This window comes from Mandrillus leucophaeus, unplaced genomic scaffold, assembly GCF_000951045.1.
Source record: "Mandrillus leucophaeus isolate KB7577 unplaced genomic scaffold, Mleu.le_1.0 Scaffold800, whole genome shotgun sequence".
In the NCBI taxonomy this organism is placed as follows: Eukaryota; Metazoa; Chordata; class Mammalia; order Primates; family Cercopithecidae; genus Mandrillus; species Mandrillus leucophaeus.
This window is the reverse complement of record NW_012108698.1, coordinates 341,482-368,164: the sequence shown is the minus strand read 5'-3', so window position 1 is coordinate 368,164 and position 26,683 is coordinate 341,482. Positions and strand designations below refer to the sequence as shown.

The window sequence follows — 26,683 nt, the reverse complement described above, 5'->3', positions numbered from 1 at the left end:
AAAATAAACACGAAAGTCAGGGACATCTAATGGTAGCTTTCCTTATTCAATTAAAAGCTCTCAGTTTGGCTGGGCGTGATGGCTCACACCTATAATCCCAGCACTTTGGGAGGCCAAAGCCAGCGGATCACCTGAAGTCAAGAGTTTGAGACCAGACTGACCCACATGGAGAAACCCTGTCTTTACTAAAAATACAAAATTATCCGGGCGTGGTGGCGCATGCCTGTAATCCTAGCTACTCAGGAGGCTGGCAGGGGAATCGCTTGAACCCAGGAGGCGAAGTTTGCAGTGAGCCGAGATTGGGCCATTCCACTCCAGCCTGGGCAACAAGAGGGAAACGCCATCTCAAAAAAAAAAAAAAAAAAAAAAAATCTCAGTTCTCACCAATTAACATGTCCTCCCAAACGGTGGCTGAAGTCTAGAAAAAGGTTTATCATGCATTCATTTTGAATGGCATTTGTGATTCCTCAATCCATGGAGAAATTTTAGGAGTTAAAACCTGCCAACAAGGTAAAATCATAAAAAAAAGGGTATGAGTCAATGGGAAACTCACTCTTTAGTAACTAAAAAAAAAAAGTAAACATTCTTTAAGAGCAGGAAAAAGAGAGAGAGTATAAAAAATAATTTTGGATTTTGCTTTAACTGGAAACACTAATGGACCAGCCTCTGGGCACCAATGTTTGTTGACTGAACTTAACAAATGAACTTTAACTAAAATTAACAGTGCTAAACTTTAAAACCAAGATGTTTTTGCTAAGCAAACTCTCGCCACAAATAGGTATTTCTTTCTGTATGTTAACTATGCATTTATGAATGTGATCAGCCTGGCTAACAAATCAGTGACCATTTTGGAGTAATAACCTTCAATACTACTACCCAAAGAGAATCACCTTATATCAATTATAGTTGGGGTGGGGGTACAGGGCAGCTCCTTCCTTTACCCAGGGGATATATCGAGAGCATCATCTCTCAGGAGGAGGTGAGATTTTTAAGTTGATCCAAAGGGACCATGGGTTTTAAATGTTTGAGAAATACTTTTATATGTCATTCCTCGGAGGTATATTCCCAGCAGAATAAAGGAATGTAAAGAATTGTGGTGTCTATCATATAGTAGTACAGGAGAAACAACAAAGTAAAAGTGAAATGAGCTGGGAAGAAGCCCCTACTGACGTCATCATCATCAAGGAGTGAATTCACAGTATAACATATCATTCATTCTTTCATTGTTTTTCAGTACGAATTGACTACCGAACACTGCACTAGACACCTTTCAAGATCCAAAGCAGGAGAAACTAAGCCTCCTTTCAAGAAGCGTAGCATCTTTCAGTTTAAAAAAGTATTAAACAGTAGATTAACAAGTTCATAAAAATATGGTTAAAACTATCTACATAATGTTACAGGGGCTTAATGTTAAGCCAAGGGTCAGAGAAAGATTCTTAAAGGAAGATGTACGCTGAAACATCCAAAATGAACCAATGAACATGAGTTTGCAGAGAGGAGGCTAAAAGAGCATTTCGGACTAGAGAAAATACGGAAGTGGCAACTGGGATGTGCAGCTTAATAAGATCTGAACTTGGCAAGGAGGTGGACTTCGTTAGTGTGGGTTGGTAAGGGGACCTGGAAACGAGCTGGGATTACAAAGGTGGAAGGTAGCAACTGATGTGGGGTAATAAGTAAGTTATTAAGATATGCCATAAATCATGTCCCAGCATGAAAGGGACCTGAAACCACCACAAAACTGGCCCAACAAGCACCAAGCATATTTTAAGCCCTTTATATTCTCCCCGAATTAGGCTGAACCATGTAGAGTCAAACTGCACTTTTAATATTTTACCAACTGACTACCATAAATTCGGCATTAAACAAAACAGCCCAGTGACTGGTAGAGATGTTATTGAAGATATTGTTCTCTAAATAACACTAAAAGGACAGAAAGATACTTCACCCAGGGCTTAATAAACAGAATAGTTATGTTCTTTTTGAGCAACTAGCTTGCTTTCTTCTTATATACAATTGTACAACAGTTATTTTCCTGTTTGCATGGGCTTCTAGGATTCTCCAGCCAAATACGAAGTCCCCCTCCAGCAACTACATAGACTACAGCGTACACTAGAGGTCTTACCTCTAGTTTCAAATTCTTCTCTTATTCTCCTCTAAGCCCCGTGTTCCTCTGTTGGGGTGCTTCGTGTTTGGTTGGCAATATTGTCTATTTTCCACATCTTAATATTTCAGAATTGGGATACATTTGACAATCAAGGTTTAATAGTTCAACTGGCAATGGTTTTTCTTTCTGTTGTGTGGCACCTACATACCAATGTGTCTTATACTTGAGGGTACTTTAGGTGCGTTGAAAATATGGTAATAGGCTGGGTGTGATGGTTCATGCCTGTAATCCCAGTACTTCAGGAGGCCAAGGCGGGTGGATCACGTGAGGTCAGGAGTTCGACACCAATCTGGCCAACATGGTGAAACCCCATCTCTACTAAAAATGCAAAAATTAGATGGGTGTGGTGAGACATGCCTGTAATCCCAGCTACTCTGGAGGCTGAGACAAGAGAACTACTTGAACCCAGGAGGTAGAGGTTGCAGTGAGCTGAGATTGCGCCACTGCACTCCAGCCTGGACGACAGAGACTCCGTCTCAAAAAATAAAGAAAAAAAAAATGGTAATAAATTAAAGAACAGGCTTGAAACGTCCACAAAAGGTCAAGCTTTTGCTGCAAAGGCTGAGGAGAAGAAGCAATAAGTCATAAGGGAGACTGTTAAAAAAGCAGAGTGAGGAGAAAATTTGTGCAGGCAAGTGGCAACGGAGGGAGCAGAGGACACGGACCACAGAGATGAGCACAGCCAAGAAGAGGCAGCAGCCAGAGAGGCTCCACTAGAAAGAGGGTGGGGCAGGATACAACCATCTGTACCGGCCCTGCCCTCAGGAACAGCTGATGCTGGTGTGGGGGCTGCATGCAAGTAGGGCTGAGTCTGGACAACATCCACATGCACCCAGAGGCAGCTCAGCCACAGAGTACTTCTGTTATATCTACTCTGGCCAGGCAAATTCCTGCCGTCCTCTCTCTCTCTCTCTCTCTCTCTTTCCTCTGAGCTTCCATACACTGGAAGTGTAAGACAGCCAATCTACACCTTTCCATTTAATTGGAATCTTCCTCATGCTTGACTCCAACCGTAAAGTTTCTTACTCAGATGCATCTGATTCAGCCCTTTAGACTGCAGATCTGTCTGTTCCCTCTCCCACTACACTGTAAACTCAAAGTGCATAAAGGTAACTGTTTATCCCATATGATTATAATTACATAACCAGCAGGTCTAGTCATCAAATAATTTTGCCTCCCTTTAAATGTTGTGACCAATGGAAGTGAGGTGAGGGAGTAAAAGTGTCATGTGAAAGGCTGGGTGCGGTGGCTCATGCCTGTAATCCCAGCACTTTAGGAGGCCGAGGTGGGCAGACCACCTGAAATCAGGAGTTCGAGACCAGCCTGGCCAACATGGCGAAGCTCCGTCTCTACTAAAAATATAAAAATTAGCTGGACATGGTGGCGGGCACCTATAATCCCAGCTATTCAGGAGGCTGAGGCAGGAGAATCGCTTGGGAGGGAGAGGCTGCAGTGAGCCAAGATCATGCCACTGCACTCCAGCCTGGGCAACAAGAGCAAAACTCCATCTCAAAAAAAAAAGAGTGTCATGTGAAGTAACATGGATAGATAAGGTCTTACAATATGAAAAAATACATTACTGATGACCACAAAAGGGCCCCAAGAGATCTGTAGGATAGATATGTTCTATATCTTTTTTTTTCTTTTTTTTTTTTTCGAGACAGAGTCTTGCTGTGTTGCCCAGGCTACAGTGCAGTGTGTGATCTCAGCTCACTACCATCTCCGCCTCCTGGGTTCCAACGATTCCCCTGCCTCAGGCTACCGAGTAGGTGGGATTACAGGCAAGAGCCATCACGCCCAGCTAATTTTTGCATTTTTAGTAGAGACGGGGTTTCACCACGTTGGCCAAGCTGGTTTCAAACTCCTGACCTTGTGATCCGCCCGCCTCAGCCTCCCAAAGTGTTGGGATTACAGACGTGAGCCACTATGCCTGGCCAATACGTTCTATATCTTAACGGTGATGGTGGATCAGGCATATGCAATTGTAAAAACTCAAGAGAGTGTACCCTTAAAATGGGTGCATTTTAATGTAGATAAATGTATACCTCAGCCAGGCACAGTGTCTCATGCTTGTAATCCCAGCACTTTGGAAGTCTCAGGCAGGAGGACAGCTTGATTCCCGGAGGTTTGTGGTTACAGTGAGCTGTGATCACACCACTGCACTTCAGCCTGGATGATAAAGTGAGACCCTGTCTCTGAACATCCACACCCACATACACCCACACCCCTCAATAAGGTTAATTTTAAAGTATAATATCCAAGAACTAATTCTCCAGTTTAGAGTAAATCAGCTCCATTAACTCTCTTCCTTCTGTTTTAGCAGCTCATATCGTAGCCATCGCTCTAATTCTTATAAAACACCCTTGAAAAATGCAAATGATAATCAGAAAAGCCCAAGTTTCTACTTTTTACAAGCTGTAATCATTCACTGGCCTAAAAGGATGTTGTAATAAATCTTGACTGTGGTTCTCAAAGGTTGACATCAAGTAACTGTTCTTTATTCTCTACTGCCCTCAAATATATATATTAAAAAAGCAAAAATTAAATACTAAACCCAATCATTGGATAAAATGTAAGTAAATCAAATTTATAAAAATCAGTAGAAAAGTCAGTGTTATCTACTTTATAAAAACAGCAGAAAACGTCAGTGGGGAAGAAAGTGTAGGTGGAATCCTATCAAAATGAGCATGCACCAATGCTGCTTTCTCGAAGAGAAAGACAGAAGCTTAAAGGGTTTTCTTTGAAATAACATATAAAATTGGACAGAAATGATACTAGTCTGGCAAAGTTTTCATGGGCTTAAGTCAGTAGAGCTTCACAGTTGTCTTGATTTTATCCCAGAAAACTCAGGTCAATGGTTTTAGAATTCTAAAAGTTTTGTGGGGTTTTTTGTTGTTTTGTCTTGCTTTTCTTGATACTGAGTCTCACTCTGTCGCCAGGTTGGAGCGTAGTGATGTGATCTCGGCTCACTGCAACCTCCGCCTTCCGGGTTCAAGCGATTCTCCTGCCTCAGCCTCCTGAGTAGCAGGATTACAGGCACCTGCCACCCAGCTTTTTTTTTTTTTTTTTTTTTGAGATGGAGTCTCGCTCTATTGCCCAGGCTGGAGTGCAGTGGCGCGATCTCGGCTCACTGCAAGCTCCGCCTCCCGAGTTCATGCCATTCTCCATGCCTGGCTAATTTTTTTGTATCTTTAGTAGAGACGGGGTTTCACTGTGTTAGCCAGGATGGTTTTGAACTCCTGACCTCGTGATCCGCCTGCCTTGGCTTCCCAAAAAGTGCTGGGATTACAGGCGTGAGCCACCACGCCCAGCCCTTTTTTTTTTTTTTAAAGTAGAGATGGGGTTTCACCATGTTGGCCAGGGTAGTCTCAAACTCCTGGCCTCAAGTGATCTGCCTACCTTGGCCTCCCAAAATGCTGAGATTAAGGCATGAGTCATTGCGCCGGGCCAGGATTTTAAAAATCAAAGGAAACACATGTGTCCCAAATGAAAAGGTTACAAGCTTTCCAAGAAGTCTGGATTAATTTTCTCTAATTGTTCTTGGTATCATATTTAGATATTCTAATCATGTCTAATCTTTAGCTATGTTCTGTCTGCAAATTTACTTAGGTGATAAATAAGTGTTGTTTCCACCAAGACTAGCCATACAAACCATCTAAAACTTTACTAAGAATAGTATTCAAATATGAAATATCATAGGTAGAGATGAATAAGGCTTTTGTTGTATATGATTCAAATCCTCTACAGACCATTTTAATAACAAGTATTTCAAAAATGATTGAGAGAAATTCAGAGTTCACACACAGAAATGGTTCTCTAATCCTTACAAAATTTCACATAGCTTTTAATGAGTCAAAAGTTCCATTCTCTTTTTAGCAGCAGGAAGGAAAATAAATTATTACAAGTGACTCAAAACAAAGCAATTTAACTGTGCTTCATTAGTGAGATGTTTCCAGAGCATGGCAATAAAGATATGTGTCATGTTAAATCTCATTACTTATCCAGTAGCTTTATTAACAGAGTTGATCTTGACTTTGTTGTTTTATGTTTGTCTTTTTGATGATAGATAACATATTACCTTTAGACATAATTTTAGATAAAGGAATAACCACAAGCTCATCAAATTATTTGCTTGTAAAATTAAAAAGATGTACAATCTTATTTCTCAAATAGGTAGGTGGTTGGATAAAAGTAAGGCTAAAATGGGGTCGGGCGCGGTGGTTCACGCCTGTAATCCCAGCACTTTGGGAGGCTGAGGCAGGCGGATCACTTGAGGACAAGAGTTCACTTGAGGTCAGGAATTTGAGACCAGCCTGGCCAACATGGCGAAATCCCATCTCTACTAAAAATACAAAAATTAGCTGGGCGTGATGGCGTGTGCCTGTAATTCCAGCTACTGGGGAGGTTGAGGCATGAGAATTGCTCGAACCCGGGAGGCAAAGGTTGCAGTGAGCAAAGATTGTGCCACTGCACTCCAGCCTGAGTGACAGAGACTCTGTCTCAAAACAAACAAACCAAAAGTAAGGCTAAAATGAAAACTGTCCAAGTCAACTCATTAAAAAGTATGTGCATATGTATGTATGTGTTATTTTTTATTTCCATCTCTAAAGTGGTTTAACATAGCAACCTTAGTACCCATGAGAATACCCTAGTATACCCATTAGAATTTGTCTCTAATGTCCTTTTCCCCTAAAGGGATTTCATATCTTGAAACAGTAAGTTTTCAAGATTCTGGCCTCTTTTCTTTTTTTGACAGTGAGTAGGCAGGATTCTTTCAAAAGTTCTGAAGAATAATGAAGAAAAAAAAAACCCCACTATTTAGAAAACTTTTACTGGTCAAGTATGACAATCTGCGCATTAACAAGAAAGGAGGGGTGAATAAATATAGAGCGTCTCCTAGATCTAATCCCAACACAACACAGTGCTGGATGGTCTCAACATGGATCAGTATGGATTCACTTGACCACATCCTTCCCATCAGAAAATTTTGAGAAATGTATCAAAAAGTGTTTTTATTCTTAATATCATTATGTGTCTCACTACTTCAGCTTCATCCCTCTGTCTTATGATTCTTACCACTGCATGAACAATAATAACACACACAAAGAAAAATATCTAACAGTTTTTGAGTATTTGCTATAAATACTCCAAGTGCACTACCCATTTTACCTGAAGTTGGAAATTAAAGCGCAGTGAGGTTAAGCAGCATGCCCCAAATCACCCAGCTGGGAAGTGCAGGTGCCAAGACTGGCTGAGGGAGTCTGGACTCCAGAGTTCATGCTCCTAATGCTGCTTCCTTAATTAAGGAAAGAAAATTCCAAATATTCCAGCAGTACCTAACTTGATTTAGTAGACACTCTGTTCCCTTTTGGTATTAAGCACTTTCTCAGGGGAAAAGTAATCTGAGGAGAGAAAAACTTTGGTGAAGGAAAATGTTAAAGATAAAGCAAAACAGAAAATTTCAACCGGACAGAACTTTCACTTGGACTAAACACTCAGCTGAACCTAGTGCTGTAAATTTTTAGATAGTGCTAGTGCCTCGAGGCAATATGCAATTGCTGTGTTTTCATAATCGTAAAAACTCAGTAGTTATTCACTATGGTATAAACTACCAAGCACAGAAAAAGCAAAATGCATCACGATGTTAAAAGAATGAGTAAACTGAATTTTATCTCTAATATCTTATATTTTCAAAGTGTTCAACAGTGAATGGGCATCACATTTATAATTAGAAAAAAAGTTACATTAAAAACAAAGTTCTTATGATATGAATAAAGAAAGAGAGAACTCATCTTATGCTCAATCACTCAAGGTCGGAAAACTAAACTCCTCTAAGGCAGAGAAAACTATCTGAAGCCTTTCTGGAAGACTGCAGGTGTCAGGAGCAGAGACGCTTGGTTATTCATCTCCACAGTCATGAGCTGCCCCCATACACAGCCTGCTATCAGCAACAACTTTGTATAAGCTGCTCCCCATCTTTTACTCCCCAAAGGAAAGACCTGCAGTGTTAGGTTTCCTCCTGCTCTCAACTGCCCAGCCACTGAGCCGTCTGCCTTCCTGCTCTTATTTCTGAACCAAGAAACCTCAACCATGGGACCAGGACCCGCTGATGTTTGACAATCACTGTGAGACATATCACAAGTAACTTGTTAATAAGGTGCGCATTAAATAAGTCTGTAAAAACTTAATAAAGTCTGTGAAGGTCTTAATAAATGCTTAATAAAGCCTGCAAATGGCTTATTTAAAAATATAAATAAAAACAGGTTCAAAGCTATCCCCTGTAGACTGCCATTTTCACATGACCTCCATTCCAATGTACATTTTTGGACAGCATGCTGAGAGTTGCCCACAATGCTGAGAAACTCTGGGGGACTGGCAAACTTAGGCATATTATTTGACATGTGTGCTGCAGTGGGGAACAAAAAAATGTTGAAAACTGCCACAAGGGTAAGTGGAAGATGCAGCACCAACCCAATGGCCAATTAGGAACCAGAGAACGAAAAGCAACCAGAGATGCCCCCTTACTCACTGGAAGAAGAGTAAGCAGGCCAGCAGCCCCTGCCACTCCCAGATTCACAGGTAATGGACTCCAGGTGGAGCTGGAGGAAGGTGCACTGGCAATCTACCAGTATCTCTCCTTTCTCTCAATTCTTTCACTCCAGCCCTCTCTCCCTATGACAACAGGAGGAACAACTTATGCTGACTCACAGGAATGCCAGCTACATCAGGTTGGTGTAGGGTCCACCCATCCAGTCTGGGACCACACACCACCTCTGGGTGTCTAGCTCTGGCAGTATAGGAAATGAAACATTCCGACCTCACAACTTTGCCTAGGATGGAATTCTCTTCCACTAGTTACCTGCATAGAATCTGCAGCTAATGCTGTTATATAGGTTGTGCAGTGAATGTTAAAAATGTGAACTTGTCAAAGACTGGTGACCTCCTGGCTGGATCAACCATTATTTATCTCATGTAGTCCTAAGCAGCTACAGCCTCTGCCTGACAGTCAAAGGCAGTGGCAGCCAAAGTTGGAAGGGTCCAGAGCTACATTTGTACTGCCATTACCCCCAGAAGCCACATGACAGCACAAAGGCTATCATTATGTAACAATTTAATGCAGAAATTAGAGGTCTCAGAGGGACCAGACTAGAAGCACTAGAACCACCAGTGATGTGACAGACACAACCTGAGGACACTCCACCCACAGACTCATCTACCTAGGCACAGCTCTTATAAAGTCTATATCCACATCCTTCATTGTATTCAACTATAAAACATCTACAAGGCACTTACTATGCACAAGGCATATGCTAGCTGCTCCGAGAAAGAGGGAAGAAACAAAAGACAAATAAGACAAGGGGCTCCGCTCACAAGGAGTTGATAGTCTACAGGGTATGATAAGCCATTTGTACATATTATTCGTGGACATGGAACTGGTCACTGTCTTTATCCAGAGCAATAGGTTTTGACCACATGGCTGCAGGCTCTGCCTCCAATCGTGGTATCTTCTGCTTTGTACTCTAGTTATTGGGGGCTGGCCCTTTGCCATCTTAGACACAGTATATACTCACTAAATGTTTGTTGTACTATATAATTATATTTATATTAATTGGATATAAGGTTACTAGGCTTTAGTTAGCACAGGGGATTCATAGACTGCCAATACTACTTAGTCATAAATGATTTCTGAGGAAATGATTGGCTGAAGCTAGTGACATACTGTGTTCAACAATATTAGGTTTCTATACTTTTATTTTTCTTCCTGAGGCAACTGACTTTATTATCCCTATACTGATGCTGAGGACTCTTGTTCCAGGGTTTACCATCCTGGAAAGGATGAACTGGAGGGTCTCTCTGTTAAAATTCAGAATAGAGAAATATTTTTACTTGCATATCTGGTTCCCTGGCATCCCTTACATGAATATATTTTACCCCAGAAATGTTTACTTTGGAAATCTTTTGGTTTTTGGCATTCATTTACTGATCCACTAAAATTTGGAGACTATATTTAGGATATTTAACAGAAACATTCTAATTTCCTTTGAATTTATTATTTTCTTTTAAAAAGTTTTAAAATATGCCATACAAAGCTAAACGCCTGTATATGTATTTGTGTCTTCTTAAATAAGAGATTGATGCATGCTTTCTTAGAACAGTTTTCGATCCATTTATTCAATTTAAGTTTCTGTGTATAGAAATACATAAAAGCAGGCCGGGCATGGTGACTCAAGCCTGTAATCCCAACACTTTGGGAGGCCAAGGTGGCAGATTACTTAAGGCCAGGAGTTTGAGACTAGCCTGGTCAACGTGGTGAAACCCTGTCTCTACTAAAAATACAAAAATTATATATATATCAGGATGCTGAGAGAGGAGATCCAATGACAGTGTGAAAGTAAATAGATTTCAGATCAGTTACATGCTTCCAGCACTTTGCCTGCTTCAATTACCAGGTAGTTTTCTTTTATCTTTCCTTTTCTTTTCTCCCCCACCCCCCTCTTTCTTTATTAATCTTAATGCAATATTTGACTTAAATATCTGCATCCTGGGTAGGCCTGGCCATGAGTGTTAATGACAGGCACCTCCTTTTCCCTAATCCTCTTACTTACTGAATTCTTTCTAAGGATGTTAGTGATAGGCTCAGATAGGAGAACTGAACAGACATAGGTTATAATCACTTAAAAGCCTTGTAACTATTTACCTGAGCAGTTTGTCTCCAAAGAGCACACTCTTGGCCACAACACTTGATAGTGCTTTACAAAACTACTTATTTATACTCAACAGGGATCTATCAAAACAGTGCAAAAGGCAAATAAGAGATTCCCAGGGGAGAAGTTGCAGCTCAGAGACAAAGTAATTTACAACACTTTTACAAATTTCAATTTTATTTCGGCTAACTTTTAAAAAGATTGGTGAGGTTATTTCAATACATCAAAATACAAAAGCAAAGATGTAGCCTACCACTAAAAAAATTCAGTCTACATACAAATAACAGAGACAGGTCAATTTTTAAAGGAAAATATCCTTTAATGATTCATAGTATGATCTGGCCTGAAGGACCCAAGATTCTCAGAACTCCAAGAGTTGAGGTACTGTTAGACATCGCATGCACCAGGGACATCTAACTGCACTTCACAGTTCAGGGGTCACATAGCTATGGTGATATTTCAATCAATTTCCAGGAAAAAGATAATTAATGTGATGACTTCACAAAATTAAATGTATCCAAGGTTTGCATCCTGAGATTATGTCCCTTCTCCTATTCTGGTGTTAAGCTGACCTTTATTTTACAATAAAATATTAAGATTTAGTAGTGCTTTTGTTTTTCTTTTTCTTTTTCTTTTTTTTTTTTTTTTTTGAGACAGGGTCTCACTCTGTGGCCCGGGCTAGAGTGCAGTGGCATAATCATGGCTCACTGCAGCCTAGACCTTCTGCGTTCAAGTGATCCTCCCATTTCAGCCCTACAAGTAGCTGGGACTACAGGTGCACACTACCACATCCAGCTAATGTTTTTATTTTTTGTAGAGATGGGGTTTTGTCATGTTGCCCAGGCTGATCTCAAGCTCCTGGGCCCAAGCGATTCTCCCACCTCTGCCTCCCAAAGAGTTGGGACTACAGGAGTGAGTCACCATGTCTGGCTTGCTCTTGTTTCAGTGTGATTACTTGGCATATTTAAAAGAGGTTGGGAACTCTCTGTTTATCCAAATTTTTATTTCTACTGTTTTTAAAAAATCCTTAAGTCTGAGAACCAATGAGCAAGGGTAGCTAAAAAAAGAAAAAAACTAGTTAAATAATCTAGCTACAGAACTTTAAAAAAAGTCCTTTAGGATTGCAGTAGACCAGCAATTTTTGAAAACTATTTCCAATGCATAATTCATCATAAAAATGTAGACTAGGCTGTAATCCTAGAAAGAGGAATACTATTCCATCAAAGCCAACAATACTTCAAGGCTTCAAAAAACTTAAAATGACATTACCATGCTAATGTTACCTATCTGTACTGTAACTCTTTGTAAGTCTAGACTCAAAAAGCAGATGCTTAAAAGTGGATACGGCTGCTCAAATTTAACACCGTTATCTTGATAAACCTTCCCCACTACTATCCTCCTTCCTCTTTACTCAACACATTATCCTTGAAACAAGTAATTTTAAGGATCTCTCTCAATGTCATAATGTAACCATTCCCTGTTACAATTTGTATAGTGAATACTAAACTTTAATTAACTGTATGATTAGAAGTAGAGAGCAAAAAGGCAAAACAAAACCAAAAACGGTATTTCATTTAAAAACCTTACAATTACAAAGGTCCAATTATAACTGCAAGTTCAGCTATAAATCTCTACACATTCTCTCTTTAGCTGGGAAAATGGGTGGGCACCAAAGGCATCAATTCTGAGGACTTGTTTTATTAAACCCTAGAACAGAACGTAAGTACGTTTAAAGGCTTGTTAATCTGTCCAACAAACTACATGTCGGTTTATTGTATGTGGCCCTTCCAAAATCCGGGACAGATCTTTTCAACACTCACAACGGATGCCCATGCAGTTCGTCGTTTACGCTTTCTGGTTTTCCTGAGGCTCCAGCTTGATACACAGAAATATTTATGGTCATTTGTGGTGGGTGTGCAGTCTAGGGAGTGTCTCCCTAAGACAATACAAAGGGCCAACAGCAAAGAGCAAAGCTTCCCTTTCCTCAAAGGCTTCCTTCCTGTTCCTCGTCTTTGAGAGAGAGAGAGAAAAAAAAAAAACAAGGCTCCAAACTTTTTTCCCTAAGGGAACTACGAACAGAGGTTTCCCTCAAGCTTCTTCCAACAGCAGCCAGTTCAACAAACCTACAGACCAGACCTTGAAGAGCCCCACAGAATCAATAACCACTCTGCTTTTGAAAGAAAGGGAAAAAGGGCATAAACCAGAGACACAGACACACTAACCTGAGTTTATCCCACAGTGGAAGACAGGAAATATTGGAGATGAACTGGAGTTTGGTAGGGTTGCAACAGAATCCTCAGAAACAAAACACAATGCCCAAGGAAGTTCTAAACCAACAATAAATGTCATTTCCCCACTCCCACACATATATACTTGTTGCATAAAACAGCTGTATACCTTTAAGAACGGCTTAAAAATCACTGGATCCCACAAATAACACAACTGTGTAAGATGAAGACTAATTAAAAGATTCAAATCAGATGATTTTCTTATAATGCTCTGTAGACATAGGCAAAGGCTACTACCCAAGCCAATGAAGGAGGCATGTAGAATGTCTGTAAGGAATCCAGGATTCTCAGCTAGCTGATAACGACTTCATGCTGCTGCTTTATTTCATTTGACACCTTCCATTCTCTATCAGCTACTGCGTGCAAACCAAGCCTCCCAAGAATGGTGACCGTCCTCTTCAGTTCACCTAACACCCTGGCCAAGAAGTAAATTAAAATGCAACGTATTTCAGCTCCTATAAATGTTACCTACTTACTCTATTTAACTCAACTCTGTATTTAAGTACAGTTGGGATCAATCTGAACATTACAACTTAAAGAAAATAAACCCTTACAGACTATCTAGTCCAGCCCTCAATTTTACAGATGAAGAAACTTAGCTGCAAAAGGATCAACGGCTATCTCAAAGAAGCAGACCAAGTCGGTGGCAGAACCAGATGGCACCCAGACTTCTCACAGTTCACTGTGCCATGCTGCTTCTCCACAGCCCAGACCAGAGCCTCTGCATGGATGGGGTCCCCATGGCTTTGCTGGAATTGTCACATCATTACAGGACTGGAAACCGGGAATTGAAGCCCAAAAGTCTCAAACCAGAAAGCTGAGAAACAACCTGTGTCTTCTAACAAGTCAGTATCAGGTGAAGGATAGGCAAGTACTCTGCATTTAGATAAGTTAGGTAATTCTTTCCCCTCTACTGTAATTCAAGTAAAAACAAATAGCAAGATGCACTTTAATTAAATACATCTGTTTAGAGAGTCCTTCTGTTAGGAACCTGGTTTTTTATTTTTATTTTTTGAGATGGAGTCTCGCTCTGTCACCCAGGCTGGAGTGCAGTGGCGCGATCTCAGCTCACTGCAACCTCCGCCTCCCGGGTTCAAGCGATTCTCCTGCCTCAGCCTCCTAAGTAACTGGGATTACAGGCACGCGCCAACATGTCCGGCTAATTTTTTTGTATTTTTAGTAGAGATGGGGTTTCACCATGTTGGCCAGGCTGGTCTCAAACTCCTGACCTCATGATCTGCCCACCTCAGCCTCCCAAAGTGCTAGGATTACAGGTTGAGTCACTGCACCTGGTGGGAAACTAATTTATTATACTAGACCAATGGTTTTCAACCTTGGCCACACATTCTCGAGAATCGACAGCCAACCATGTGCGTTAACAGTCTTGGGCATTCAACCTGGTCAAACTTTTGGATGGCTATATCCCCAGGAACTGTGCAGCAAAGACAAGTCATATCTACTCTGCCCCGTTCAGATTCCTAACCTACAGAATTCATGGGTATAGCAAAATGGGGTTTTTTTAGACCACTAAGTTTTAGAGTAGTTTGTTAAGCAACAATAGTAACTGAGACACCTTCCCAGCTTTTTAAAAAAAATCCTAGTGTCCAAGGTGCACTACAGCCCAATTAAGTGAGAATCTCTGGGGCTGGGACCCAGGCATCTATTTTTAAAGCATCCCAGGAAATTCTGTGGTGCAGCCAAGGTTGAGAACCAAAGTCCAGATCCATGCAGTTCAACACACTGGCCACATATAGCTGTTTAAATTTAAATTAATGAAAATAAAATTTAAATTTAAATTCCTTGATCATAGTCACATTTCAAGTATTCAGTGATCATATATGGCTAGTGGTTGTCATATTGGACAGTGAAGGTATAGAACATTTCCATCATCTCAGAAAATTCTACTGGACAGTGCTGGTCTAGACTAGCAGTTCTCAAAGCTTGGTCCTGAGCTACCAGCATCAGCCATCACCTGGGAACTTGTTAGAAATGCACATTCCCAGCTGGGAGCAGTGGTTCACACCTATAATCCCAGCACTTTGGGAGGAAGAGGTGGGCAGATCACTTGAGGTCAGGAGTTTGAGACCAGCCTGGCCAACATGGTGAAACCCTGTCTCTACTAAATACACACACAAAAAATTAGCAGGTGTGGTGGCGGGTACCTGTAATCCCAGCTACGCAGGAGGCTGAGGCAGAAGAATTGCTTGAATCTGGGAGGTGGAGGTTGCAGTGAGCTGAGATCATGCCACTGCACTTCAGCCTTGGCAACAGAGCGAGACTCCAGCTCAAAAAACAGCAAAAAAAAAAAAAGGCCAGGTGTAGTGGCTCACACCTGTAATCCCAGCACTTTGGGAGGCTAAGGCGGGTGGATCATGAGGTCAGGAGATAGAGACCATCCTAGCTAACACGGTGAAACTCTGTCTCTACTAAAAATAAAAAAAATTAGCCAGGTGCAGTAGCAGGCACCTGTCCCAGCTACTCGGGAGGCTGAGGCAGGAGAATGGCATGAACCCGAGAGGCAGAGCTTGCAGTGAGCCGAAATGGTGCCACTGCACTCCAGCCTGGGCAACAGAGTGAGACTCCGCCTCAAAAAAAAAAAAAAAAAGAAATGCACATTCCCAGGCTCCACCCTAGACCTACCAAATCAGAACCTGTCAGGGTGGGGCCCTCCAGGTGATTCTGATGTACATTCAAGTTTGAATACCACCTATCTTGTTACTACTGCCCATACAAAATCATTTTTGCCATGTCGTCTCTCGTACTTAAATATGGAAATTATCAACTTTTAGCTTCACTATAATGTAAAAGAATAGTTCATGTTGTCACACAATTGCAAAGATGTATTTTTGTGCTGGCAATCATGAGAAGAAATGCCTTTAAACTAGCAAGCAAAGGACACTAAAATGTTTCATGAAGATGCTCTTATTTGTAATCTCTAATAGAAACAACTGTAAGGCCTAAAAATATAGAAATGGTTAAAAATTCAAGAGACTATATTCAATTATTAAAATTATAAATGCGAAAACTATGACTATGACCATATGTAGCATGACAAAATATAAGTGGAAGAAAAGCAAAACACAAAATTATAACAGCAAATATTTGTATTACATGGGCAAGGACAAAATAAACATCGATGAAAAATAACTGATTTGTTAAGCTTGGTAGGACAACGATTCTCACATCCCTTTTTTGTTTCTGTCATGCTTCTTACAAAGTTACCTATGCAAAAACATTTTAGAGTGTCTAACAATGCAACTTTTAAAAAAGACACGATTGTGCTTTGACATGAAAAGTACATTGCAAGGATAATTTGATAAAATAGTCCTACTTTATCAATGACTCACCGAATTGTTAATCTCACAATAACATGAAATTAACACTGGATTCAATCAAATGAGGGGGCTTGGACTGGTGAACTATCAGGTCTTTCTAGTCCTGTGAGTCTAGGAGGATTCTCCTCTCTACTTTTCCTTTTTAACCTTAGATCTACAATTGAATATAAGAATTACACATTTTTCACGAATAAAATTTTACAGAGTTTAACCTTAGATCTACAATCGCATATAAGAATTATACATTTTTCACAAATAAAATTTTACAGAGAGCTGTGAAAACTTTATTTTGTTTTTATTTAGTTTTCACCTAGTTGTTCAGCGGTAAAATACCAAATAAACTAATTTCCAAGGAGGAATTTCTTCTTACATTTGCATGTCTAAATATCCAGAAATATTTTGTAGAGTGGTCTTTTTTGAAAAAATAGCCACTGGATCTCACATAAATCAACTGTTGTTTTAATACATGTTTTCATCTAAATTTTAGCATTTCCATTACATCCCTTGTTGATAGCTCTGACATTAATAAAAATTTCTCATATGCCAAGGTACAAAGTAATCTCACTAAGTGCTTCTGAATGTCTTGTTTATTTCTCTGCTATTCTGTTTCCTTTGCAGGTAATATTCTGAAAATTTCTTTAAATTCTAAACATATAAACATCTTCTCTGCTCTTGTTCCAGGGAAGATTTGAGAAAGGGTAACTTTAGTTGGATTACTCCCATAAACTGATATCTGGAGAATGTTTACTATTTGAGGGAAACTTACTCCTGTAAATTTTCTTAAAAATATGAGTACATGGCATGTGCAATTTTACTGAAAATTGGAGACAGTTCAAGTTTTCCACTATTTCTAGCTGGATTTCGCCACAGGAAGCTGAGTTAAGTAGTGGGATGATAAACTAGCCATTTTGGTACCATTCTGAAAAGATGTAAGACAAAAGATAATAATAATATGGCATTTTCCTCCAGCCTAATAGGCATACACCTTTTTAAAAAGGACAAAACAATTTCTTAACTAAAATTTTTGCAACAGTGATGCAAAAAGTATGATTTTAAAAAATTTTCCAGCCGGGTATGGTGGCTCACGCCTGTAATTCCAGCACTTTGGGAGGCCAAGGAGGGCGGACCAGGAGGCCACTTGAGGCCAGGAGTTCGAGAACAACCTGACCAATGCAGCGAAACCCCATGTCTACTAAAAATACAAAAATTTAGCCAGGCGTGGTGATGCACACCTGTAGTCCCAGCTACTCGGGAGGCTGAGGCACAAGAATCGATTGAACCTAAGGGGCAGAGGTTGCAGCGCGCCAAGATTGTGCCACTGGACTCCAGCCTAGGTGACAGAACGAGACGCCATCTAAAAAAAAAAAAAAATTCCAGCTTTTTGTAGTAACAAACTATCTTTATGAATGTGGGTAACTGAGTTGTCTACAGTAGCTACTACCTTCAATTCTAGCATTTATCGAAGTTCTTAAGAAAAAGAAAATTATTGCTTTTATTGTTGGAAGTTCAACAGAAAAGGGATTTGACAGAAACTTTTAATAATAATAGTAACTGCAAAGAGAATTTACAAAATGCTTTTGGTGTGGGGCATTCTTGAATCTAAGCACTGAGAACACAACGATAAATCATGTATAGTTCTCGCTCTGGAGAAACCCCAGAGTTTAGCTGAGATACAGTTACATCTGAGAAATGTCCTTAACATAAAATACACCAAAACAAACAAACAAAACAATGTGCTTTAGGGAGAAAACAAAAAGCAAACTATATGGAGAAAATTATCATTAACATCCTCAGATAGACAGAGAAGATACCACAAAAGAAACAAGAATAAAATGCTTTAAAAAAAAAGGAGGCCAATAAAAGAGCTCTTGAAAATTAAAAATGTGACAGCAGAAAAGAAAAATTAATCATAAGGATTAAACATAAGGCTTGTAAGATATAGTGTAGGAAATCTCTCAAAAGGTAGGACAAAAAGACAAGAGGTAAAAAGTAAAAAGAAAAAATAAAACCATCAGAAGACCAGTTCAGGAAACCCCATGTCCTATTAGGTGTTCCAGAAAAAAACAGAGAAAACAAAGAGAAAGTCTTATTAATGAACTAATTCAACAATATTTTTTTCAGAACTGAAAGATATGAGTTTCCAGGTCAAAAAGGCCCACTATTGTGATTTAACAAAAACAGGGAAAAAAAATTCTAACAGATTCCAGAGGGGAACAAACTAGGTCACATCCAAAGGATTAGAAACCCAAATAACTTCTCAACAGACGCAATGAAAGATAAAAGACAGTGGAATAATGTCTTTAAAGTAGAATATGATACACAGCCACACTATCAATAAGGTGAGTAGGTGGAATTAAGATACTTTTCATAGTTTCAAAAAACTTCACCTTCCAATCATGCTTTCTTAGGAAACTACTGAAGGATGTGCTCTACAAAATGGAAGCAGGAAACCAAGAAGAAGGGAAAGAAAATAGAAAAATAGGAGATTCCACACAGAAGAAAGGTCAAGGGAATCCCCTGAATGATGGTGCGGGAAACCCCAGGGAGGCAACTGCTCCAAGCTGAGAGGGCTACCAGATCACAACAGAACACGTAAGAAGAGCCAAGGAGAAATGCCTCTAAGAAGAGGAACTCCAAAGAGTACCTTTTATGTTTGAAAGTCTTGAAAAAAGATTTAGGCAAGCAGCAGAGAGTTTGGATGTTGGCATAATAAGTACACAGAAAAAGAAGCAAAATAAAGAAAAAAAGAGGGAAAAAAGTAACAATTATTAACGCCAGGCAAAACAAAAAGGTTTGTATGACAAGAATTCATTGAACAACTCATAGCTCAATGCCAACAAGGTTCGGTATAGTCATATAAATAATGTCAACACTAAATATTGATCCAACCAAAATTACTATTTTGGGAAAATAGGGAGCAGGTGGGAAGAATTTGGGGGTGAGGTGAGAATAAAGCAGAGAAAGAGAACAAAGAGAGCAAATAAAAAACTAGCACTACCAGAATGTTATTCAGAAATATGGCGGGAAATTCCAAAACAATGAACTAAAACCACTAAAAGTGGTTGCCTCTGGGGAAAGAAATGAAGAGGGGGACCTGTTTTTTTTTTTTTTAACACAGCCTTTATAAATTTTATAACTACTTCACACTTTAAACCTGTGTACACAGGTTTAAAAAAAAAAAAAAAAAACCCGGGGCCCAAGTTCTTACTCACTAAACCTATGGTTTTCAAAATATAAGTTTATGACTCATTAGTGAGTTGAGAAATAATTCAGTAAGACACAGCCATCATTTTTTTAATGAATTCTAACAGAAGGGGACGGAAAAACATCGCATACAGTTAAGAGTATTTTTTCATGAACCTTTGAAATATACATATACAAGTTCATAATTTAAAATGTATTTTTAACTGTTGACTATCAACAAAATAATATGAAATAACAACTCTAAACTACACTGCATTATAATTACTTTTAGTTTTGTTTCTTTCTCTTTTTTCTTTTCTTTTTTTTTTTTTTTTTTTTTTTGAGACGGAGTCTCCCTGTGTCGCCAGGCTGGAGTGCAGTGACATGATCTCGGCTCACTGCCACCTATGCCTCCCGGGTTCAAGTGATACTCCTGCCTCAGCCTCCCAAATAGCTGGGACTACAGGCGCCTACCACCACGCCCAGTTAACTTTTGTATTTTTAGTAGAGACAAGGTTTCACCATGTTGGCCAGGATGGTCTCAATCTCTTGACCTAGTGATCCACCCACCTCGGCCTCCCAAGGTGCTGGGACTACAGGCGTGAATCACCGCACCTGGCCTGTTTATTTTTCTTAACACTTCTTACTATCATTCCTAACGTTTTCATTTTTGTTTTGTTTTGGTTTGTTTCTGTTTTTGTTTTTTGAGTCAGGGTCTTACTTTGTAACCCAGCCTGGAGCGCAGTGGTGTGATCTCAGCTCCCTGCAGCCTCAACTTCACAGGCTCAAGCGATACTCCCACCTCAGCCTCCCAAGTAGCTGGGACTACAGGTGCATGTCATCATGCCCAGCTAATTTTTGTCTTTTTTTGTACAGACAGGGTTTCACCATGTTGCCCAGGCTGGTCTTGAACTCCTGAGCTCAGGCAATTTGCCCACTTTGGCCTCCCAAAGTGCCGGGATTACAGGCATGAGCCACCATGCCCAGCTCTAATGTCTTGTTTTTTAAAGTAAGATTTCATGTACCTTTATTTTAAAACAAATTGAAAATGTTAATAGCTAACGAAAATAGTCCATTATAATGCTCCTTAAACTCCCACTCATGTCATGCCTGAAGAATGGTCACTCCTATACTAGTGAAACCTAAATTTTTTTTTTTTTTTTTTTGAGACGGAGTCTTGCTCTGTCACCAGGCTGGAGTGCACTGGCGCAATCTTGGCTCACTGCAACCTCTGCCTCCCGGGTTCAAGCATTCCCCTGCTTCAGCCTCCCAAGTAGCTGGGACTATAGGCTCACGCTAACACACCAGGCTAATTTTTTGTATTTTAGTAGAGATGGGGTTTCACCCTGTTGGCCAGATGATCTCGATCTCCTGACCTTGTGATCTGCCTGCCTCAGCCTCCCAAAGTGCTGGGATTACAGGCGTGAGTCACTGCACCCGGCCTTATTCTTTGCTTTCTTACAATTAACTCTGTAATATAGGCAGAGATAAGAATAACAACACAGAAAAGAGAATTCAAAGTCCCACAGGTGATTTTATAATGTGGAGTATTACTGCTTCTTAGGTGACTTATCTTTCTAATTATGTATGACTTTCACTAATATTTAAATTTCTGGTCTACAGAGACACAGGAGCCAAGGAACCATCCTAGAAGACTTCAGAATGGTGGAGGAAGCCAGCTTAGAAATAAAAACTTGCAACATTTACAGACTGAATAGCCCTTACCCAAAATGCATGGGACCAGAAGTGTCTTGGATTTTGAATTTTTCTTGAATTTAGAATATATGCATTATATACCTACCAACTGAGAATTCTTTTTTTTTTTTTTTTTTTTTTTGTTTTTTTGAGATGGAGTTTTGCTCCTGTTGCTGCTCAGGTTGGAGTGCAATGGCTCAGTCTCGGCTAACCGCACCCTCCGCCTCCTGGGTTCAAGCAGTTCTCCTGCCTTAGCCTCCCAAGTAGCTGGGATTACAGGTGTGTAACACCACACCCAGCAAACTTTTCTATTTTTTTAGTAGCGACGGGGTTTCACCATGTTGGCCAGGCTGGTCTCAAACTCCTGACCTCAGGTGATCTGCCTGCCTTGGCCTCCCAAAGTGCTGGGATTACAGGTGTGAGCCACTGTGCCTGGCCCCCAGGAATCTGGAGCATTTTGGATTTCAGATGTTCAGAAAGGGATACCACTGGTGAATAAACTAGAAAATACATACAAAGTTGATTAGAGGAAGCTTTCTTCCACTGACCCTCCCTCACACGATTCGCAAGGTGTATTGTTCATCCTGCCATATGGAAAATATGAACAGGAAGCTAAAAACTTTCATGCTCTTCTACCGAGAGCCCATATTTAGCCCAACATTTTATTTTTACACAGTAGGTTAGATACGTACTTTATTTTGGAGTCTTACCTTACAATTCACTTACATAAAATAATTAAGAACAAAACTTCTGTAGAAAGCAAGTTCCACTGTATTCTTTTCACAGCATAGCATCCTAAAAGTCACGAGGATCAGACCCATAAGCCAACCACCTATATTTTAAAAAACCACCACCACCATTCACATTGAATGTAAAAAAGAATGAGTAAGTCTTAATATGCTGGTATTGAAAGATTCCAAAGGGAGCCGGGTGCAGTGGTTTATGCCTGTAATCCCAGCACTTTGGGAGGCCCAGGCAGGCGGATCACGAGGTCAGGAGTTTGAGACCAACCTGGCCAACATAGTGAAACCCCGTCTCTACTAAAAATACAAAAAAAATTAGCTGGGTGTGGTGATGGTCGCCTGTAATCCCAGCTACTTGGGAGACTAAGGCAGGAAAATCGCTTGAACCCGGGAGGCAGAGGTTGCAGTGAGCTGAGATTGCGCCACTGCCCTCCAGCCCAGGCAACAGTGCAAGACTCCGTCTCAAAAAAAAAAAAGAAAGATACCAAAGATATTTCTTAAAATATATATAAATAAGATACTTATTTGTGTACATAGTTGTGTGTATTAAAAAGGCACATATATATCTGGAAAAAAAGGCATGAGAACTAAGTGACAGTGGCTACCCATTTTCAGAGAGGTGAAGAAATGGGCAAAGTAGGGATGACAGCAGGAGTGAAGAGGGAGATGTTTCACTGTGTATGTCAGCCTTTATAGCAAGTTAGGGATTCTCATTCCATTGCTCCCTTCATCCTACTCCATCCCTTCACCCACACCCACCCCACCCCCAGAACTGTCTTGCTGTTTTGTTTTGTTTTGTTTTGTTTTGTTTTGTTTTTTGAGATGCAGTCTCACTCAGTTGCCCAGGCGAGAGTGCAGTAGCACAATCTTGGCTCATGGCAACCTCCACCTCCAAGGTTCAGGCGATTCTCCCGCCTTAGGCTCCCAGGCAGCTGAGATTACAGGTATGCTCCACCACACTCGGCTAATTTTCATATTTTTAGGAGAGACAGGGTTTCACCATGTTGGCCAGGGTCATCTCGAACTCCTGGCCTCAAGTGGTCCACCCACCCTAGCCTCCCAAAGTGCTGGGATTACAGGTGTGAGCCACCTCACCCAGTCCAGAACTGCCTTGCTTCTGAATCGTACTCCACACCCTCACTCACACACGTACAATCACCCAGAAGCAACGTGTGGCAGGTATGCTTTCACTTTCATTGCCAAAGGACTCTCTCCTCATCTTGCAAAAGTGAACCTGTACTCTCAGCATCCATAAGACCACACAAACACAACCTGTCTTGGCAAGTTGCCAGGACCTTGGGTAGCATCCACAGCCCCTCCTCAATGCTCCCATCACATTTGCTAAGCCCTTGCTAAGTGCCAGTATGCAGGAGCATGAGGCATAAAGAGAAGTAGGACAAGGTACCTGCCTTCAGGGAGTTCACAGCCTCAAGGGAGAGAAAGAAGAGGAAACAGAGAATTTCGAAATTATGTGGTTCAGGAAATGGCAAAAGTATACGCCAGTGTAATTTACCACGTTGTATTTTAACTATTTTTTTCCTCTCTCTCCCCTATCTCTCCAAGGTGAGTGACTCTGGTGTAGGTACTAGATCCACAAGTATCTTAGAATCCCCTATGCTGAGCATGGTATTGAAATGATCTGAACTTCTTGTCTCCTGGAGAGCAATGCAATGATATTTTAAGAAACAAATCCATATGTCTTAATGTTTCAGAATGGTGATCAGTATACATAGCAACTACTAACCTGGACCTATGCAATGTATTACAATACTAGAATTTCAGCAACAAAACAAACATCTTTAACCTCAGAGATCCTCTGATCTTTTAGTCCTTGCTACACACTGTTGGCTTTGGTTTTGTAAATGGGGAAATCATGAAAGTTGACCCCATCTGTTTGTCTGTTTGTTTGTTTTCCCTAGACATCAGTGCACTCTCACTTGCTTTTACTGGTAAGACTGAAAACTTTCACCCACTAACCTTTAATTTCTATCCATGGTTAATCATTGGTAATTTCTTGCAACTTTCAGAAAAACAGTAATTCTCAATTCGACACAGGTCTGTCAATATGCATTTAAAGACCTCTTATACTTCAAACCTTGGACTTGTAGGTATGAAAAATAATAACATTCTCAGTATTCTACTCTTCACCTTTGCCCTGCCCTGAGCGCTATCTAAAAACCAATGACAGAAATGAATTGCAAACATAGCATGAAGCATTGCTGCAATTAATCAACCCAGAACCCAAGGGAGGAATTGTTTCTATTTTTAAATGCACTGTTACTTTAAGAGAAAAGTCTGTGGAGAAATATGAAACCAAGCTGCATAATGAAAATAAAAATGCATTTGGTGTCTTCATCTGTGCAAAGACAGTAATCCTAATGTACAAGGAGCACTGTTGTGTTGACTCCTCAGTTTGTCTATAAACGAAATGACCGGTACTCAGACAGAATCCCATGGAAAGCTCATCTGCTACTCAAAGAATTAGATCTGTCAGAAGGACAAAACATGAGAGTACCCATATTTCAATGCTATTTTTATAACTCCAGATAAGGGACTATCACAGTAAGTAAGCAGATGAATAGATCCCAAAATCACCCTTCAAATCTTTACCTAAAAAAGATCCTGATTAGTAACTAACGTGGTTCAGCCCGAAAAATGATCAACTGATTACTTAGCATTTGGAACCAACTGTCAACAGTTATAGATTGTATCCAAATTCCACAAAATCAAATCTGTTTCTCTTCACAAATGACAACACTTCATGTCATTAAACAGTAGCTAACAGTCGCACTCCTTATGGTTAAGAGTGACAAGGAGCAGGTGCCAAGCCAGCAAGGAAAAATAGCAGCAGCTACACGACAGGAGCTAAAAAATATTCTACCTGTTCCCCCAGACTGCTTTCAGGAATCTGACCCAATAGAATTTTTTCCCGAAACAATATAACGATATCCAGTTTGCAGGGGGGCTGGGGCGGTACATTCGTTGGTGATATGGGCATCTAATTTAATCTGTAAATATTTAATGTACTCAATGAGTTGACTTACTATCACCATGAAATATACCATACTATCTACACTGCTATAAATGCATCTAAAAATACATCCATTACTAAACAACATTCAGTACAATGTACAATAAACACTACATCCAGTGTTAAACACAACATTTTAAATATAGCTTAGCTATTTAGTAGCACCACTAGAATCTGCTAAAGGTAGCAGAATGTTTGCAAACTGGATAAAAACTGCCATGCTCAATACGAAAAGCAAAGAATTTCCAATCTTATCTCCTCATGATTTCTTTCCCCAAATTTGGCAAAACTGAGCTTGAACACCACACATTATAGAATGGAGGCATCGCTTCTCTAAGCAATAATGTAACAAACCCTGCCTCAGAGTCTGTCTTCAGTGAAAATCTCTGAAGAACGAAATTCACTAAATTGTATTCCATCGATCAACAGGTGATTCTTGGAAACAAAAACTCATACTCATTTCCAATGAAAATTAATTTTGTAAACTATCCCGTTTTTTCACACATATATATTCACAACCTACTGCATTATTATATGGAATGAATTCCAACCGATTTCTTCTCAGAGGCTTACTAGAAAAATGCCAAATATTCAAATTATTTTGGGGCATTATCCCATACTGCTGCATGGAACATAATAAGGATCCAACAGTTACCACTTTTCAAATGCAAATATGTTGCCATCTAGTAAATACAGCCCCTTTTTAAACATCCCTCAGTGTCTATACAGTTCAGGGCCCTACTTTTGTTTCTTTGAAAATCAAAATTCGCGCATTACATTGAGGCATTATCTCAACTCAGCAACAACAACTAAAATAGGTGTTAACTAGCCCAACCTGAGTCTGCATCGTACAAGACTCTTGCTCTATTTTTTCCTCCCATTTTACACACACTGTCCCTAAACAATTCTGCTAAAGGAAACAAACGCTGCAGTGACGAAAAGAATCCCGGGCACTGGGTTCCACGAACAATGAGGACGTGGGCTGGTCACCTGCCGGCCTCGGGCCTCAGTTTTCCTGTCTGTAAAATGTGGCGGCTGGACGAATCACCTATAGGGTCCCATCCGGCCCTCTCCCTCCCGGGTGCCTCGCAGCCCGCCCGGACTCAGCTGACTGGTGCTGGCTGTGGCCAGGGTGCCCTGCCTGCCGCCGCTCTAGATGGAGGGGAAGGCGGGCGAGGGAGGAGAGGAACTTGGACTTGCAACAGCTTCAAACAGGAGCGGGCGACAAACTTGAAGCCATCCTCCTAACAATAGGAAAGAGCACTCCCATTTTCCTGGCTCAAACTTGCAGGACCCCGAGAGGCTGGATCCTCCCAGCCGCCCTCTGGGAACCCGCTTTACCTTTCTCCCTGTTTGGTGTTAGCAGGAGGAGGGTGCAGGACCGTTTGATTCCCTTCCATCTCCACCACGCACTTGGTGTTCAGTTCCAGTTCTGAAAGCACACAGAGAAAGGGACGTTGCAAAGTCCAGTATCCGCGCCTCCAGCCCGCCCGCCCTCCATCCGCGCCGCGCGGGGCTCCGTCCCTGAAGGCTGCCGAG

The 26,683-nt window shown here is 40.6% G+C and overlaps 1 protein-coding gene across 1 annotated transcript in view; it reads right to left on the bottom strand.

The window, feature by feature from the left end:
* The window catches only part of KIF13A (kinesin family member 13A), a 256,044-nt gene extending 229,472 nt beyond the window's left edge, over window positions 1–26,572 (bottom strand). The window contains exon 1 of the mRNA XM_011967586.1: window positions 26,486–26,572. Coding sequence (XP_011822976.1) covers window positions 26,486–26,544 — 59 coding nt within the window. The 5' untranslated portion in view covers window positions 26,545–26,572. The remainder of the gene's footprint in view (window positions 1–26,485) is intronic.
* Between the last annotated feature and the right edge of the window lie 111 nt (window positions 26,573–26,683).